Source organism: Pectinophora gossypiella, chromosome 29, assembly GCF_024362695.1.
Source record: "Pectinophora gossypiella chromosome 29, ilPecGoss1.1, whole genome shotgun sequence".
Lineage (NCBI taxonomy): Eukaryota > Metazoa > Arthropoda > Insecta > Lepidoptera > Gelechiidae > Pectinophora > Pectinophora gossypiella.
In genome coordinates, this window is record NC_065432.1 from 2,784,879 (window position 1) to 2,803,250 (window position 18,372).

Consider the following 18,372-nt stretch of genomic DNA (forward strand, 5'->3'; position numbering starts at 1 on the left):
GTTATAATTCTAGCAAAAATATATATTTTTTTTAAAACTAATCTATTAAACAATAAAAGTATCAAAAAGATAAATTTCATTTTAAATGAAACTTAAATATTATTTGTATTACGGGATCAATAATAAAAGGTAAAAGTCTAAATGTCCAAAATTGCGTTAATATATATCTGTGACGTTACGTTTTGTTTCAATCTCGAATCTCGATAATAATAATGGCCGAACGATGCAGCGTTCCACCGAAAATATTTATGTTTATTTTTGAGTTTTGTAAATGAAAAACTTATTAATGGCGTAAAATATAAGTTTTATTGAGATAAGTATTTAAAATGGAAGTGTCTCAGCAGAAAATTTGTCATGGGTGTCTTATTGCAGACCGAAAACTTACGGTTCTAAACAATGATATAAAAAAACAATGTTTTTTGCAAATAATTAATGAACCGTCGGTAAGTTATACAAGTTAAATATTATACTATACAGACGAATGAAACGACATTTTTTTCATGAGATTTTATTAGTTATAGTATTAGTTTTTCTATTCTAAAGTGACATCTTACAATGTATACACAAGTTACTAAATAAAATCAATAAAAAATAGTGTTGCTTAGATAACATATGTCCACATACACGGAGAAAGTTGCTAGTTATTTTCTTTTTAAAAGTTCTTTTTTAGAAAAAAAAAACAAGAAATGGTAGCCCTTATTTAAGAAAAACTGTTTGAAATTAAACTATTTCAGGTTCCTCAAGAATCCTCTGTATTACTATGCTGGGAATGTGAGGCACTCGTCAGAAAATTTAACAGATTCAAGACGCAGGCACAGATCAACCATAAAAAACTTAAAAAATATGGTTCAAAGGTAGTATACTAATTCACACATATTTACTATGCACCTTAAAACATAGTATGATTAGCAGTGATCGGGATAGGTAGTGCCATTTGGGGTCTATAACGCTGAATGTTGTGGTTAATATGGATGTGACCACGAGAATTTTGAGATTGTGAGATCATGTTACATTATCCTCGTAAGGCCCGGATTTCCAGACACAATAGTTAAACAATGGGATTTGGATTTTAAAAGAACTTTGGGCCTTACGACCATATAATAGGTACTGTTATGTTGTATTAAATAACAGTACAGTCATACTAATATTATAAATGTGGAAGTTGTTGATCCAGAGCATCAGTTAAGTTTAATATAAAATAAAATATATTTTTTTTATCAAGGCTTGAGCCACTCTTGGTGGCTATGCCAGCCTCATAGTTTAGAGTGTTTAATGATGATCAAATCATCACTTTATAAAAGGACACCATTACACAATGTTGTTCAGGGATTGTTATTAAAAAAGTACATAAAATAGGTACATAAATAAATAAATAAAATAAAAGTGTGATAAAACATTATAAAAAGAACAATACAAATAACATAAAAATTCTTAAAATAATTTACCAAATAAATTTTCTCTCTACAACAATTAAGATTTAGGAGGCAAATCCATATGAGTCACTTTTTACCAAACGTCAAAACACGAAATTACTATGGATTTTGTATGAAAAAGCACACTGTGATGTCATCAAGATGTCATAGTAAAATGTGACAAAATGTCACCCTTATTATTACATTTTTCTTTAATATATTTCATAAATAAGTTAAATAGAAAAAAGAAAACTTTTGTCACTGTTTGATCTTCCTTATAAGACATGATCGTCATCATCACCAGCCCATTAACGTCCCCACTGCTGGGGCACGGGCCTTCCCTATGGATGGATAGGGAGACAAAAAGACAAAGACATGATGATTGTTTACTAATTAGAACAAATTCTAATCTATTTTTAAAAACAAAAATGCCCTACATCTAAAAACAAAAATTTTAAGAAACAATAAAATTTACATTTTAGGCCAAATTAATAGAAAAATGAAAATATTTCTAGTATTTGTATAGGTCCCGGCAAACTTCTTGAGCATCGACCTTGACTGCGCACAACCGAATTTTAGATCTCTTTGGTGGTGCGGTACGGGGCGCGGGGGTGGGTGACTCCCGCATTGACCGGCTATTGGTAGATCAGTCGATACTTCCCCCGCGCACTGTGTCTTCGTCCCTTTGACTCCCGAATACACTTGCGTGCAGTGAAACTGTCACGTTTTTGTGATTGCTCTTTTGTTGGATTTTTTTGTTATTGCTCATTTTTTTAAGTTTAAGAATTAGTTACTAGCACGAGGTCTATGTCTACAGATCCAAAACCTAGCACTAGCTCTGGTATTGCTGGTTTCAACCTCATGGAAGGAATATTATACTTACCTGACGATTAGTTTTTTATTAAATATAATAATATAATATAAGTTTTAATAAACTATAATAATATAAGTTTAGTTTTATTTACATAATTAAATAATATAATAATTAGTTTTTTTTTAATGAAGTTAAGAAAATAATCAAAAGTTCATTTTATTGCACGGAAGTGTACGTGCGCGAACTTTCCCCCACTACGACACTCGATGCTCAAGAAGTTTGCCGGGAGTTATAACAACTTGAATTAATTGAATTAATATTAAATTTATTTTTATTTTTAAGTAGAAAATGACAATGGGCACTTTTGTATGAAACTTGGTCCAAGAACCTCCACTGATGAGACTTATATGTAATGAAAGCTTATGCTTTCCCTATGATTCTGGCAAAGTCCTATCAGATTCTGTCCCGGGGTTCTTTTTTTACGGCCATGTTTGTCCTGGCTAAAAATGTGATAAAATACAGTGGGAGCTAAAATCGACTCAAGATTTGTTGCTGGATAACTAAGTCTACATAAATAATTATGTATCATATTGTATATCATTTTAAAGAGAATCTTTTCAAGAATCCTAAACGTAAAAAAAAAACAAAAAAATCTTTTTGTAAACGAATTATAGTCAATTTATATCTGCAGCGCCATTGTTTCTCGGTAGCTAAGTTCAAGTTTCATGCCTTTTACCCCTTCCAAAAGTATCTTACCGTTTTTTTTTTATATTGCTTCCGGAATTTGATCTGAGTGATAATAACAAGAAAAATAAATAAACACCTCTCCGATAGAGACCGGCTAAGCTATTGCCTATTGCAAGAAATCGTCATCATTAGCAAGTCATTACGGTATTGCATATAAGCTTATCAGCAACTTGGAACTTGGTCCAAGAACCTCCACTGATGAGACTTGCATGTAATGATAGCTTATACTTGTCCTATGATTCTGGCAAAGTTCTATCAAACTCTGGCCTAGGGTTTTTTTACGGCCATGTTTGTCCTGAGTGTACAGTAGTGGACTGCAAAATCACCTCAGGATTTGTTGTCGAAAAACTATTTAACTAAGTCTATATACATAATTATATATCATAATGTATATCAATTTTACAGGGGAAGGTTATCAGAAACACAAATAAAAAAATGCATTATGTAAACGACTTTTAGCCAACTCACGTCCGTAGCACCATTTTTCTCAGCAGCTACGTACGAGTTTCGCGCCTTCCAACCTTTCCAAAGGAGCCCAATCATTTTTTCCTTCTTCTGATATTGCATTCTTAACCTGACAAGTGACAACAAAGAAAAAAAAAATAGATACCATTCCGATAGAGGCCGCGTAAGCTATGGACCTATTGCAAGATAACTTACTCAAAGGCTAGTCATTATCATCCAACAGACGTAACATGATTAGAATGCGGCGGGACGGAAATGTAGTACTTACATCGCCTTATGCGAAAGAGACGAAATATGTGTCTCTTTAACACTAACAGTATACAGCTTAGTACGAGAGAAACAAGAAATAAGTCATTCTAATCAAGATCCAAATCTAGTTAGAGAAGAGCGGAGTTTCCTATCACAAGCAAATCGTTGCTTAAATGGAGCCTCCGTGCACCTGATAATGTAAAATAACTAAGATAAAGAAATAAACATTTTTATTTTTTATTTTTTATTTTTTTTTATTTATGCAATACAATGACTCTATTGTATACAAAAGAAACACATTTATTAAACAAGTTCAGGCAATAACTGGTGCAAAAGGCGGCTTTATTGCCAAGGTAGCAATTACTACCAGGCAACCTTACGTTTACGATACGTTTGTTATACCATTCGGCATTGTTTATAAGACAAGATATAAGCCTGGATTAATAAAACAAGATTGTGGTGAAAGAAAACATACTACATTTGCGTCCTCCCGCATTCTAATCATGTTACGTCTGTTGGATTATAATGACTAGCCTTTGAGTACGTTATCTTGCAATAGGTCCATAGCTTACGCGGCCTCTATCGGAATGGTATCTATTTTTCTTGTTGTTGTCACTTAGTCTTGTCAGGTTAAGAATGCAATATCAGAAGAAGGAAAAAATGATTGGGCTTCTTTGGAAAGGTTGGAAGGCGCGAAACTCGTACGTAGCTGCTGAGAAAAATGGTGCTGCGGACGTGAGTTGGCTAAAAGTCGTTTACATACTTAATGCATTTGTTTATTTGTGTTTCTGATTCTGATAACCTTCCCCTTTAAAATTGATATACATTATGATATATAATTATGTATATAGACTTAGTTAAATAGTTTTTTGACAACAAATCCTGAGGTGATTTTGCAGTCCACTACTGTACACTCAGGACAAACATGGCCGTAAAAAAACCCTAGGACAGAGTTTGATAGAACTTTGCCAGAATCATAGGACAAGTATAAGCTATCATTACATGCAAGTCTCACCAGTGGAGGTTCTTGGACCAAGTTCCAAGTTGCTGATAAGCTTATAATATGCAATACCGTAATGACTTGCTAATGATGACGATTTCTTGCAATAGGCAATAGCTTAGCCGGTCTCTATCGGAGAGGTGTCTATTTATTTTTCTTGTTATTATCACTCAGATCAAATTCCGGAAGCAATATAAAAAAATCGGTAAGATACTTTTGGAAGGGGTAAAAAGCATGAAACTTGAACTTAGCTACCGAGAAACAATGGCGCTGCAGATGCAAATTGACTATAATTCGCTTACATAAAGACTTTTTTGTTTTTTTTTTTATGTTTCGGATTCTGGAAAAGATCCTCTTTAAAATGATATACAATATGATACATAATTATTTATGTAGACTTAGTTATCCAGCAACAAATCTTGAGCCGATTTTAGCTCCCACTGTATTTTATCACATTTTTAGCCAGGACAAACATGGCCGTAAAAAAAGAACCCCGGGACAGAATCTGATAGAACTTTGCCAGATTCATAGAGAAAGCATAAGCTTTCATTACATATAAGTCTCATCAGTGGAGGTTCTTGGACCAGATTCGCCCATTCTCCTTTTATGAAAAAAGGAACAAAAATGTTTTTATTATATATTTATTTCCCCATTTCCAGCCAGTACCAAATAAAGGCATATCAAATCTGCATACACACAAACTCTTTAACATCCACATACCAGCAACTTCTGAAAACACAAACTTCACAGAATATGAAGTTATAAAAACAGAAGAATATAACATTGGTGGAATAAAAGAAGAATTAGACAACGGTGACGGTGACGATTATGCGGATAATACTGCTTTGGACTTCCTTGATTGTGTGTACGATGTTGATATTGAAAAGAAGAAAGATTTAAAACAAGAAACAGAGATTGTTATTGAGAAGAATGAGGTTAGTTGTTTTTATTCAATACATAACATAACATAAGTTCACGACTAACCACATTGGGCTAGTCGAGGTGCATCCATCACAAGATGAACTAAGTACCCACGCTTCACCAAGCTCTCTGTTAGACCAACGTGATAGGTGGTGAGCAGTATCAGGCTTTAATGGTCGAGCTAACTGTGAAAGAAACTGCACTTAGGATAAATTAATGACACATTGGTGAAGACCGGCACCACAGTTCGAACTGATGCTCCTCATTTGAGAAGCAAGCACTACAGGACCACAGTGATTGGTATTGGTATTGGTATTCGCGGCCCGGTTTCCGCAACTCGACGTCTGTGCGCCTATTTTGCGTGATACCTGAAACGGCTGGATTACTCCAGCCAGCCTAGTTCCCCAAGGAAGTCTAACAGTCCTTTGACGTTGCTGACCACCTCAGGGAGGCACCCCGTCAGGCCGAGGTGCTTGGCCCGGTAGTTGGCGACTCCTCCACACTCCAGTAGAACATGAGCCGCTGTCTCCTCCGCCTCCATGCAGGCTCTGCATAGGGGGACACCTAGACAGTGACACCTAGTGTGAACAGATGTTTGTTGAAGGCACCGTGACCAGTAATAACAGCTGTTACCTGTCTTAGTTGAGACCACAGTGATTATTTTCTTTATTTTATTGAATTCATGTTTGGAACACAGATAATTGATATCTCGTAGTTTCCAGGATTTATGTCCAATTAATGGCAGAACAGCCTCCATGGTCTAGTGGTTAGAGCGTTAGGCTCACGATCTGGAGGTCCGGGTTCGATTCCCGATGGGGACATGGTCGAAATCACTTTGTGAGACTGTCCTTTGTTTGGTAAGGACTTTTCAGGCTTGAATCACCGGATTGTCCGAAAAAGTAAGATGATTCAGTGCTTCGGAGGGCACGTTAAGCCGTTGGTCCCGGCTATTAGCCGTAAAAACACCTCCATTAACCCGCATTGGAGCAGCGTGGTGGAGTATGTTCCATACCCCCTCCGGTTAATTGAGGGGAGGCCTGTACCCAGCAGTGGGACGTATATAGGCTGTTTATGACCCAACCTCTAACCTAACCTGTATTGAGCTGGTTTTCCCTTCGCGGGTTGTAAGGTCAGGCAGGGAGTCGCTTCTGTAAAAAACCGGACCTGTCAAATCTTCAAGTTAGTAAGACCCTAGTGAAAAACGGGATAACGCTAGGGTGATGATGAATAACTTTAATGTTTTTAGGATAAAGTTGACAAAACAGTCTCAAAGGCGGAAGAGTGCACGTACAGAGTAATAGAGTTGACAGAGAAAGACATAGAGAAAGAGAGAGGATCGCTCCGGTCAGAAGAAGATTATGTCAATGCGTTGTTTCGATGCGAGCAATGCATACTATCTTTTCCAAATTCCGACGATTTGAAAGATCATATTCGGATAAAACACGAAACGGTAAGCAGTTTATACATTGTTTTAAGTTTACGCGGTTATTATCATAATTAAAGCACATAAAAGAAAATTATGGATCTACCTACTCCACTCCAATCTCATCGGTCATCCCGTGATCATGGCACTTGCAACAGTGTCGAAATATCGGGAGTCTCATATTCCCATTTAAACGCGGTAAGAACCCGTTATTATGTGCTTTAATTATGGTAAGCAGTTTTATATAACATAAACATCATATATAGGTACTAACGATCTGCGTGGTCCAGTGGTTTAGCGTTGGGATCACGATCCGAAGGTCCCGGGTTCGAATCCCGGTGGGGACATATTACGAAAATCACTTTGTGATCCGTAGTTCGGTAAGGACATTACAAGCTGATCACCTGATTGTACATGATGCGTGCTTCGGAAGGCACGTTAAGCCGTTGGTCCCGGTTACTACTTACTGATGTAAGTAAGTAGTCGTTACATGAGCCATGTCAGGGTCCTCTGGTGGCGTAATAATAACCCTGCCACCAGGGTTGTAGAGGTTGGTAATTCACCTCACAACCCACACGATAGAAGAAGAAGACTAATGGGCACAGGGCTTCCTTCAATCACCCGGAGCATACTCCACCATGCTGCTCCACTGCAGGTTGGTGGAGATGTTTTTACGGCTAATAGCTGGGACCAACAGCTTAATTTTTTTTTTTTGGCGATTGATATCGCGTGATTTATAGGATTTGTGCCCGGTTAATGACAGTAGGCTCGCCCCGTATGTGATTTCAACATAGTGGCGAGGAGTGCATGTACAGTCACGAGCATTAACATGTATACACTTTGGTACCATGTCACATTAACTTTTTTGACAAATTGAACTGTAAGTCTCACTAAATGTCAAATATGTTAGTGCGACAGAGTCCTAAAGTGGGTACATGATATTGCTCATGACTGTATATACTATACACCTTCAACCTAACCCTTTGGAGGGGGGGGGGGGGGGGGAGGGGATATGTGCTGTGCTATAGGGTAATTTTTTTTAAATTTTTTTTTTCTTTCGCTCCAGCATTCACACTTAAAGTGCAAGATTTGCGAGTGCACTTTCGGTACTGAGGTGACCTATAACTACCATATGAACAAGCATATATACCGCTACGAGTGTGTGGTGTGCGCCGGACGGTTCCCGAGCTGCAGGAAGGCTGCCACGCACTTTGAAGTCACACATATGATACGGTGAGTTAGTCTAAACAAGTTATAGATCCCGGCAAACTTCTTGAGCATCGAGTGTCGTAGTGGGGGAAAGTTCGCGCACGTACACTTACGTGCAAAAAAATGAACTTTTGATTATTTTCTTAACTTCATTAAAAAAAAAAACAATTATTATATTATTTGATTATGTAAATAAAATTAAACGTATATTATTACAGTTTATTGATAGAATAAAAAACTAATCGTCAGGTTAAAACTACGTTAGTTTTTCGTGGCGTAGTCGTTTTTAAAGTAACATAAAAAAGTAAAAATATATTATTATAACAAAAAGAAAAAACATAAAACAAATTAAAGCACATAATAACGGGATATTTCTCGATAATATCGGGAGTCTCATATCCCCATTTAAACGCGGTAACAACCCGTTATAATGTGCTTTAATTATGATAATAACCGCGTAAACTTAAAACAATGTAAAAAACAAATTAACAAATGAGCAATAAAAAAAAACTAACAAAAGAGCAATAACAAAAACGTGAAAGTTTCACTGCACGCAAGTGTATTCGGGAGTCAAAGGGATGAAGACATAGTGCGCGGGGGAAGTATCGACTGATCTACCAATAGCCGGGGTCGATGCGGACTCACCCGCCCCCGCGCCCCGTACCGCACCACCAAAGAGACCTTAAAATTCGGTTGTGCGCAGTCAAGGTCGATGCTCAAGAAGTTTGCCGGGACTTATACTGAACTGAGCACAGTACCCCGCTAGCCACAAGTTGGTAGTGTGACTAGCAATCGACGATCCAACGGTGTCATGTTGAAAGTTGTATATATGCGTCGCGCTGTGAAAACTTCGTTAGCGCGTTCTAGGACTGCATTGAAAGCTGTGCGCGCCATCTGTTGGTTACATGCGGAACTAGCTGGACAACTAATTGGGTCCGTCACAGCAGTACTAAGCAATCCAGGCTACGTTCCCAAAAAATAGATGGCGCTGTATGTCTTTAGCGTGATAATTATAATTACCTACTATGATTATCATTCTCATTGTTCGGGTACATAATTATTATAAAAAAAAAACGTAAAGGCAGAGGCATATATAGAAATAATTGTTGCTAGATATTTAGTTCAGATATGTACTATAGAATTAGACCACGGAGGCTGTTCGTGAGCGTCAGGCTCACGATCTGGAGGTCCGGGTTCGATTCCCGATGGGGACATGGTCGAAATCACTTTGTGAGACTGTCCTTTGTAAGGTAAGGACTTTTCAGGCTTGAATCACCTGATTGTCTGAAAAAGTAAGATGATTCCGTGCTTCGGAGGGCACGTGAAGCTGTTGGTCCCGGCTATTAGCCGTAAAAACACCTTCACCAACCCGCAGTGGAGCAGCGTGGTGGAGTATGCTCCATATCCCCTCCGGTTGATTGAGGGGAGGCCTGTGCCCAGCAGTGGGACGTATACAGGCTGTTTATGTATGTATAGAATTATGTTGGTACCTATATTGCTGCTCTTTATTTTGATCAGAATAATAATGGGTGGAAAATGTGTTGTGCCTGGGTGTAATAACAAGGGTCATCATTTATACCCAAAAAAAAGATAAAAGATGCATATGTCTGTTATCCATTAAATTAGAAGGTGAAACAAAGGCACAACACACACTAACACTAGATTGTTTTTTGCTTGTCTATGGATCATATCCGAAATAAACTATTTTTATTATATTATTTTGATTATGTGACAAATTGTATTATTATAATAAAATTGTGACCTGTTTATTCACTAAATATATAAATGTAAATTTAAATTTAAACTAATCAAATGTGTATACAAACTCATAAAATCTATATTTTTATTTATTTAAAGGTGATTTTGTACAGCGCCATTTATGTGTTTTTTGTGGAACGTGGCGTGGAAATGGAGCTTTTGTTGAAGAAAATCACATCTGAACTTTTAAAAAAAGACGCTTACGTGTTTTTTTTTTAATTTCAGATCCAACTTAGAATACGAAAATTTAAAAAAAGGGAAAGTGCAGAAATTGCAAACTGGAATTGATGAAAGGTAATGTGGTATCTAATATATAAAAATAATACATAAAAATTATAAACTAGAAATTAAAATTAAAAATCAAGATTAAAATTAACATCACAATCAAGAAAAGTATAGTGGCAGTAGTGACTATAAATAAATAATAAATATTTCTAAGCTAAACAAGAAACAAACAAGAAACATTTATTGCGAAGCTGTGTAGGTTCATACATGCAGGTGTTTAAGAATCGTTTACTTAATCATTATTGTTCATTATTACAATTAATCAAATCAACATCAAATCAAATATACTTTATTGCACAAAACTAATGATAACTAATGTTAACTATTAATGATTATTATGGAATATTATGGGTGGGTGTATTAATTGTGATGTATAATTAATATTAGTGCCTGAAATAAACAAATTATCTTCTTCTTCTTCTATCGTGTGGGTTGTGAGGTGAATTACCAACCCCAAAACAAACAAACAAACAAACAAATTATTATTTTTACTTATTTTATTTCAGTACAAAACAAGCCCCGTCGTTCCCGTGTGAGTTCTGCGACAAAACCTTCAAATGGAAGACATCACTAACCAAACATTTAGAAGCTCATAAGGTGAAGAGCGGACAGAAACGACAGCCCTACTGCGAACCTTGCAAGTGAGAGAATGTTATTCCCATAATTATACAATTATTTATTTATTTATTATTATTACAAGTTCTTATAGCTAATTTACACCACTATCCAAAACAGACCCAAAAGAGCGTGTTAACGCGATAAAAATAATTAATAATTTATTGATAATTATAATTCATTGTTATGAATTTTGCGACGGAAAATTCCACTTGATACTAACTCAGAATCATGGTCTGAATTAGTGATGTTCCGAATATCCGTATCCGTATCCGCGGATATCCGAGATAAAAGAAAAATCCGTATCCGTGTCCGTTACTTTTCACGCGGATCTTTTTACGGATCTTTTTCAGGTGATTAATTAGAATTATTAAATAAAAAACTATAAAATTCCGTTCAGATTGTTTTACCATAACCAAAACAAAAGTACTACCCGCGCAATGTAAGTTAAAACGTGTCCTGCCTGACGTTGCGGCGAGCGAAGACGTCAATTATCGTTTCAAAATCGCGGGCGCCGATACCAATCGAATAATATCGAATAAGAAAATAAAGATCCGTGTCCGTATCCGCGGATCTTTACACTAAATATCCGTATTCAGATCCGTATCCGCGGATATACATTTTTAACGATCCGGCACATCACTAGTCTGAATCATCCCCCTGAGTATTCGTTACGACGTCACTAAACAAAGAACACACTGATACTGACACACTCACTGTTGATATAATAACACTGTCGCAAATGTTTACCGACTAACTTAATGCGATCATTAACCACAAAACACCACTTCGTATTGATTATTTAGATTATTCAATGAAGAAAGCAACCGTCCCGTTTCCGTTCCCGCCAGAAAAAAAAAGAAAAAAAATCTAAACTTTTTGATCCGTTCATTAATTTGTTCCTTCGGCCAATGGTCCTGTAACCAAAGCCGCAATAAATTAAAAAAAAAATCCGTTTTTTTTGTTGCAGACTATCGTTTACAACTACATCGAGCCTTCAAAAACATTTGAAAAAAAGTTCCAAACACCAAATACAACTGAGATTGAGGTGAGTTTTTTTTAATCAAAAGTATATTCGTTACGGTTACAATTCAAAGGCGGATCCAGAAAAAAACAAGCAAAAGAAGTTTGAAATAAAAAGTTCCAAAAGAGTTCGAAGTGCGGAGGGGGGATGGCCTCCATGACCCTCCTCCCTTGGGCGACAGGTTGGGTGGTGGCCGCTGTATATTATCTAATTTTCTACGGAGATAGGCTGTCTGCAACCTGGTAACACTATGTATGGAGCATTGATAAGGACCCTGCCTATCTTGTGCGGCAGGGGCATAAGGAAAAAAAAAAAACCACCCCCCCCCCTCGCGCTCCCCCCGCCATAAAAGCTGGATCCTCTTGGGTTACATGAACAATCTCAATCATCACCCTCAGTATTTGTTACGATGTCACTAACACCCTTAACAGTCATGAGCAATATAATGCACCCACTTTAGGACTCTGTCGCACTAACATATTTGACATTTAGTGAGACTTACAGTTCAATTTGCCAAAAAAGTTAATGTGACGTGGTACCAAAGTGTATGTATTAATGCTCGTGACCGTACAGGTTGTTTATGTTTACCTTTAAACACTACAGAATGTCTTCTAGCCCTCGTTGACAATTACTTCCGCACAATATCCCAGGAAGAGGCAATGACTGAAAACCAGCGCTGGATGGCGCCATAGCATGGCTCCATCGCAGCACAAGCTGAGCCATTTCCTTTTGCCCGTATTCGCAATATTCATTATTACCTAGTTCATATCTCTCTCTCTCTCTATTTAAGAGCTGCGCTCTTGTCGGTGGAGTAACCGCCATTCCTCTCTTCTTCCCGCCAAAACCTTCACCTCCCGATACGACACGACCTGCACCTTCTCTTTTATTTGTTTCATAAATGTTATCCTAGGTCTACCCCTTCCTCTCTTCCCTTCAATTTTTCCTTCTATAATGTTTGTTATAAATGAATCGTGTCGTATCAGGTGGCCAATCATATTTCCTCTCCGGTTCTCTATAGTCTTCAATATGGTTCATATAGCAAATGTAAATTGTTACTGGCAATAAATTTATTTTATTCTTATTCTTAAACAGTTTTGTGATCTGATTTGTCATTTAGGAAGTTAAAATCCCAGCCGGAGACCACCAGCCCGGAGCGGCTCGAAGGCATCAAGTCGTCGGTGAACGTCGGCCGGGACGTGTTCCCCTGCCAGCAGTGCGGCGCCCGCTTCCAGTACCGGGGCAACCTGCTGCGCCACCACAACAACCACCGCGCCAAGTCAGTAGTCACCAACCAATCAAACTCAATTCCAATTTTACTTGTGTCAAAAAACAATCAAATAGTTATAAAAGTGACTTAACTAGTACATGGCAAATGGCGGCCTTATCGCTTAAAGCGATTTTTGTCAGGCAACCATATTTAGCCGCCCACAGCTAGTCACCCATATCCAGCTAGTCACCAATATCCAGCTAGCCACCCATATCTAGCTAGTCACCCATATCCAGCTAGTCACCCATATCCAGCTAGTCACCCATATCCAGCTAGTCACCCATATCCAGCTAGTCACCCATATCCAGCTAACCACCCATATCCAGCAAGCTACCCATATCCAGCTAGCCACCCATATCCAGCTAGTCACCCATATCCAGCTAGTCACCCATATCCAGCTAGTCACCCATATCCAGCTAGTCACCCATATCCAGCTAGCCACCCATATCCAGCAAGCCACCCATATCCAGGTGGACACCCATATCCAGCTAGTCACCTACATTCAGCTAGTCACCCATATCCAGAAGGAAATCTCGCTCATGTGAAGCTTAATTTATGTAAAAAAGCTTATTATAAAATTAATGATTACCTAAATGATAAAAATGTCTGGTATTGAATGTGTTCCTCTAGTTATTAAATAACTTGTAATGTACCCTCATTGATTTAAAAAATAGTTGCTGTTGCAGTTTCTTGTCATTTCTTCTCCTCAGCCATAACACCTTGCGAAATGACGTAAATTCATAAATGTTACATTGACCTTCAACAAGTTTATCCATGATAATTACGTTGAATAAATGATTGTGAACTAATGATGAATGAATGAACCGGCTATACAGGTTGTGAGAAGCTGCAGTAGTTTTAGGCGGATGAGACGTTCGTTATGTAAAAATTGACGATTCAAAGTGTAACTATGTTACCTACTGAATAAAGATATTTTTGATTTTGTATTTTTGAATTTGAATTTGATTCTGATTTCTGATTTTTTGTATTTGTTTCAGAGCCAAAGGTGACCTGGTGTGCGAACCGTGTAACCGTACCTTCTCATCCATCGCGACGTATAAACAACACTTTGAGATCAGCAAAAAACATGTCTCCGAGAACGACTTTAAGTAAGGGCATATTTATTTTTATATACGTATATTTCAAATAAAAACAGTCTAATAAAAATATAAAAAATATTGTATTTGTATACAATGTATACAATATACAAATACAATAGGTATTTATTATTATTATAAAAAAAATAAAAAAAAACAATAATATATATATATATGTTTCCTTTTCGGCGGGTAAGAAAATGACAGATATAACTTAAGATAAAATTAGGTGGTGTCTGCAGGAATTAGCATCATTATTAAGATAAAATATAGCTATTAAGTTTTCTTTCATACTAACCCCTATGGATGTGTTCAATGTCTGAAATGAATATGTTTGTAATGTTGTAACGACCTCCGTGGTCCAGTGGTTGAGCGTTGGGCTCACGATCCGGAGGTCCCGGGTTCGATTCCCGGTGGAGACATACCACAAAAATTACTTAGTGGTCCCTAGTTTGGTTAGGACATTACTGGCTGATCACCAGATTGTCCGAAAATTAGATGATCCGTGCTTCGGAAGCCACGTTAAGCCGTTGGTCCCGGTTACTAATTACTGATGTAAGTAGTCGTTACATGAGCCATGTCAGGGGCCTTTGGCGGCTCAATAGTAACCCTGACACCAGGGTTGATGAGGTTGGTACTCCACCTCACAACCCACACGATAGAATGTGTGTTAAACGCATACCGTATCTGTACAGCATGCTGCCGGTCGACATACGTCAGGAGTGCAATATAAATAAATTTAGAAAATCTTTATTTAAACATCTCATGCAAAAAATCTCTTAACTGTAAGTTAACTTTAAGTATCTTAAACATAATAACATTAAGCGAACTCCACTCCCACAGACAAACCGAGGAATTGGTTTTGTGGGGTTTTTATTGTACCCATATTTTCTGTATTTCTCATGAAAAATAAACATTTTACTTACTTACTACGTAATTATGACGAATGCTTCAGGTACATGTGTAGTGACTGTGGGAAGCGGTTCCCTCACAAGCGCAGCCTGCGCGACCACGTCGACTGGGAGCATCTTAAGAACTTTGTCAACAAGTGCCCTGACTGTCAGAAGGTACGGTCCTATGGTCATCATCACTAATTTTACACTAATTTTATTGTAAATATACATAAGCGCGCACACGTATGCATGCACTGCACACATTGCCTACATGCACACACACACACACACACACATCCATCTGCACTACTAAGTACAGAAATAAAAATATAAAACAATGATAAAAATATATATTAAGGAAAGACATAGATATAATACATACATATTTGGTATAATAAGTCACTAATTAAGTAAGTTAAGATAAGGAAGAGCCAAGCCTCCTAACACAGACTTTCCCAGTTTAAAGGGGGGCTTGGGTCAACTAGCATTTAAAAGAAAATATTGTCTAAAACGAATAAAGATTTTATTTTATTTATTATTTATTATAATTTAAGAGCCACTCTCTTGTCGGTGTAGCATTCTCCTTCCTACTTTTTTAGTGAAAAGTAACGATCTCAGTGGTCCAGTGGTTGAGCGCTCGGCTCACGATCCGGAGGTCCCGGGTTCGATTCCCGGTGGGGAAATATCACAAAAATTACTTTGTTGTCCCTAGTTTGGTTAGGACAGTACTGGCTGATCACTCGATTGTCCGAAAGTAAGATGATCCTTGCTTCGGATTCAAAAAAATTAAAAAAAAATAAAAAATATTTTTTTTTTAAATTGGCTTACAAAGTTAGCGCCTTTTGAACGTCAAAAAATTAAATTACATATTATGTAACTAGCTGTAAAACTACTACCACATCGGAATCTATAACGCTGAGGGAAAGACGTGGCCAGAAAACCTCCCAGCACAGGGCCCTAGTCCTACTGTTTCATGTTTTTCTTTTTTTTAAATCCAGTTTGTATTACATAATTTATAGACTTAAATACAATGGTATTCCAATTACAGTCGGTGGAAGGAAAGTGAAAAATAAAGAGTTTATGTGACTTTATCACAGAAACAGTGTTTTATGAGCTCCCTGATAGAAGTCAAGGAATTGGCCTTTGATAGACTGGAATGGAATATGCTGCACCGACAAGAGCGTGGCTCTTAAATTGATGATGAGCCTGGAAAGTCACTCTTTGTATTCTTCTAGGTGTTCAAAAGCAAAGCGACTTTATACCTCCACAAACGAGTCGTCCATCAGAAAAATGTCACGGAGTACCTGTGCGACCACTGTGGGAAGGCTTATACTGTGAGTATATATCATTATATATATATATATATATATATATATATATATATATATTGATTGAGCGTACCTGGTTTTCTTATACACATAAACAGCCTATATACGTCCCACTGCTGGGCACAGGCCTCCTATCAATCAACCGGAGGGGGTATGGAGCTTACTCCACCACGCTGTTCCAATGCCGGGACCAACGGCTTAACATGCCATCCGAAGCACGGATCATCTTACTTTCGGACAATCAGGTGATCAGCCTGTAATGTCTTAACCAAACTCGGGATCACAAAGTGATTTTTTGATATGTCCCCACCGGGATTCGAACCCGGGACCTCCGGATCGTGAAGCCCACGTGAAGCTTACTTTATGTAAAAAAGCCTATTATAAGATTAATGATTACCTAAATGATAAAAATGTCTGGTATTGAATGTGTTCCTCTAGTTATTAAATAACTTGTAATGTACCCTCATTGATTTAAAAGATGTGTTGCAGTTTCTTGTCATTTCTTCTCCTCAGCCATAACACCTTGCGAAATGACGTAAATTCAAAAATGTTACATTGACCTTCAACAACTTTATCCATGATAATTACGTTGAATAAATGATTCTGATTCTGAACGCTCAACCACTAGGCCACGGAGGTTACTAACGGGATAATTCTAGGGGGATGATGATGATTCTTTTTTCCAGAACCGTTCAAAACTGAAGAACCACATAAACGCTCAGCATACGTCCGAGACGCCGTACGCATGCGCGTCATGCAATGCGCGCTTCAGTTGGTCCTCCTGCTTGTCGAGACACGTTAGACGCGTGCACCACAGGGCCAAGGACAAACTTGACAATGACTCTGTACCAGTATAGATTCCACCGGCCAAGTGGTCTTCTTCAGAATAAAGAATAATACTACGTATAGAACGGTAACTCTCCGCTCCCCACCAGCGGCTGAGCTAGGTTTACCTCACCCCCTCGGTCTTACTTTAGTCTTCAATCGTATGGCGTCAGGCGTCACACACACAGATGCGCGTGTACGATAACGTCAATGTGTAGTGTCTGTGTAAAACGAGGTGTTTTGTATGAAGTGTCTTGGGTGTGACTCGGCTAAAAATAATATTAATTATATTTGAAATAAGCGTAATTATGGATCTCAATTATTTTATTCTCAATATTTTAGACATATGTTTTTTAATATTTTTTTATATACTAACAGGGTGTTAGTGACATCGTAACGAATACTGAGGGGGATGATTCAGACCAAGATTCTGAGTTGATATCAAGTGGAATTTTCCGTCGCAAAATTCATGTTTTTTTTTAGTTTTTTTTTAAATTTTCTATTCTATACTTTTGCGATGAAAAATTCCACTTGATATTAACTCAGAATAATCAGCTGAATCATCCCCCTCAGTATTCGTTACGATGTCACTTACACCCCGCACAAGTACATACTGTAGTCATACAAGTAGGTATGGGTGTTAGTGACACCGTAACGAATACTGAGGGGGATGATTCAGACCATGATTCTGAGTTGATATCAAGTGGAATTTTCAGTCGGAAAATTCAAGAAAATTTTTGTTTTTTTTAAGTTATTTTCTGTTCCATACTTTTGCGACGGAAAATTCCACTTGATATCATCTCAGAATCATGGTCTTGATATTTTGATACGATTGAAATAAATTAATGAATTTTGCGAGTGAACGAATAGTTTTATTTGAACACACTAACTGCTTATTCAACACACACAAACACTACAAAAACATCAAAACAAAAAACAAACACAACATAAAAATATCACCGAAAATACCGTGTGTGTGTGTGCATGTTAAGAAAACATCGTGAGGAAACCCACATTCCCGAGAAATGCATTTTCGGAGG

General features: G+C 37.5%; 1 protein-coding gene across 1 annotated transcript; it reads left to right on the plus strand.

The window, feature by feature from the left end:
- The first annotated feature begins 212 nt into the window (after nucleotides 1-212).
- LOC126379447 (zinc finger protein 91-like) lies at nucleotides 213-17,804 on the plus strand. The gene is made up of 13 exons (XM_050028204.1): nucleotides 213-443; nucleotides 735-854; nucleotides 5,347-5,622; nucleotides 6,855-7,058; nucleotides 8,098-8,264; nucleotides 10,224-10,292; nucleotides 10,790-10,924; nucleotides 11,869-11,946; nucleotides 13,040-13,198; nucleotides 14,188-14,298; nucleotides 15,242-15,353; nucleotides 16,415-16,513; nucleotides 17,194-17,804. Exons 1-13 carry the CDS (start codon nucleotides 327-329, stop codon nucleotides 17,362-17,364), a joined length of 1,818 nt encoding a protein of 605 aa, XP_049884161.1. The 5' UTR covers nucleotides 213-326; the 3' UTR covers nucleotides 17,365-17,804.
- Nucleotides 17,805-18,372: the final 568 nt, after the last annotated feature.

Excerpts from the sequence above, each read along its gene's own strand:
- LOC126379447 (XM_050028204.1), top strand. The coding sequence starts at position 327 with ATGGAAGTGTCTCAGCAGAAAATTTGTCATGGGTGTCTTATTGCAGAC. Across the intron at positions 444-734 it reads AAATAATTAATGAACCGTCG|GTTCCTCAAGAATCCTCTGT; the intron begins GTAAGTTATACA and ends AAACTATTTCAG. Across the intron at positions 8,265-10,223 it reads GAAGTCACACATATGATACG|ATCCAACTTAGAATACGAAA; the intron begins GTGAGTTAGTCT and ends TTTTAATTTCAG.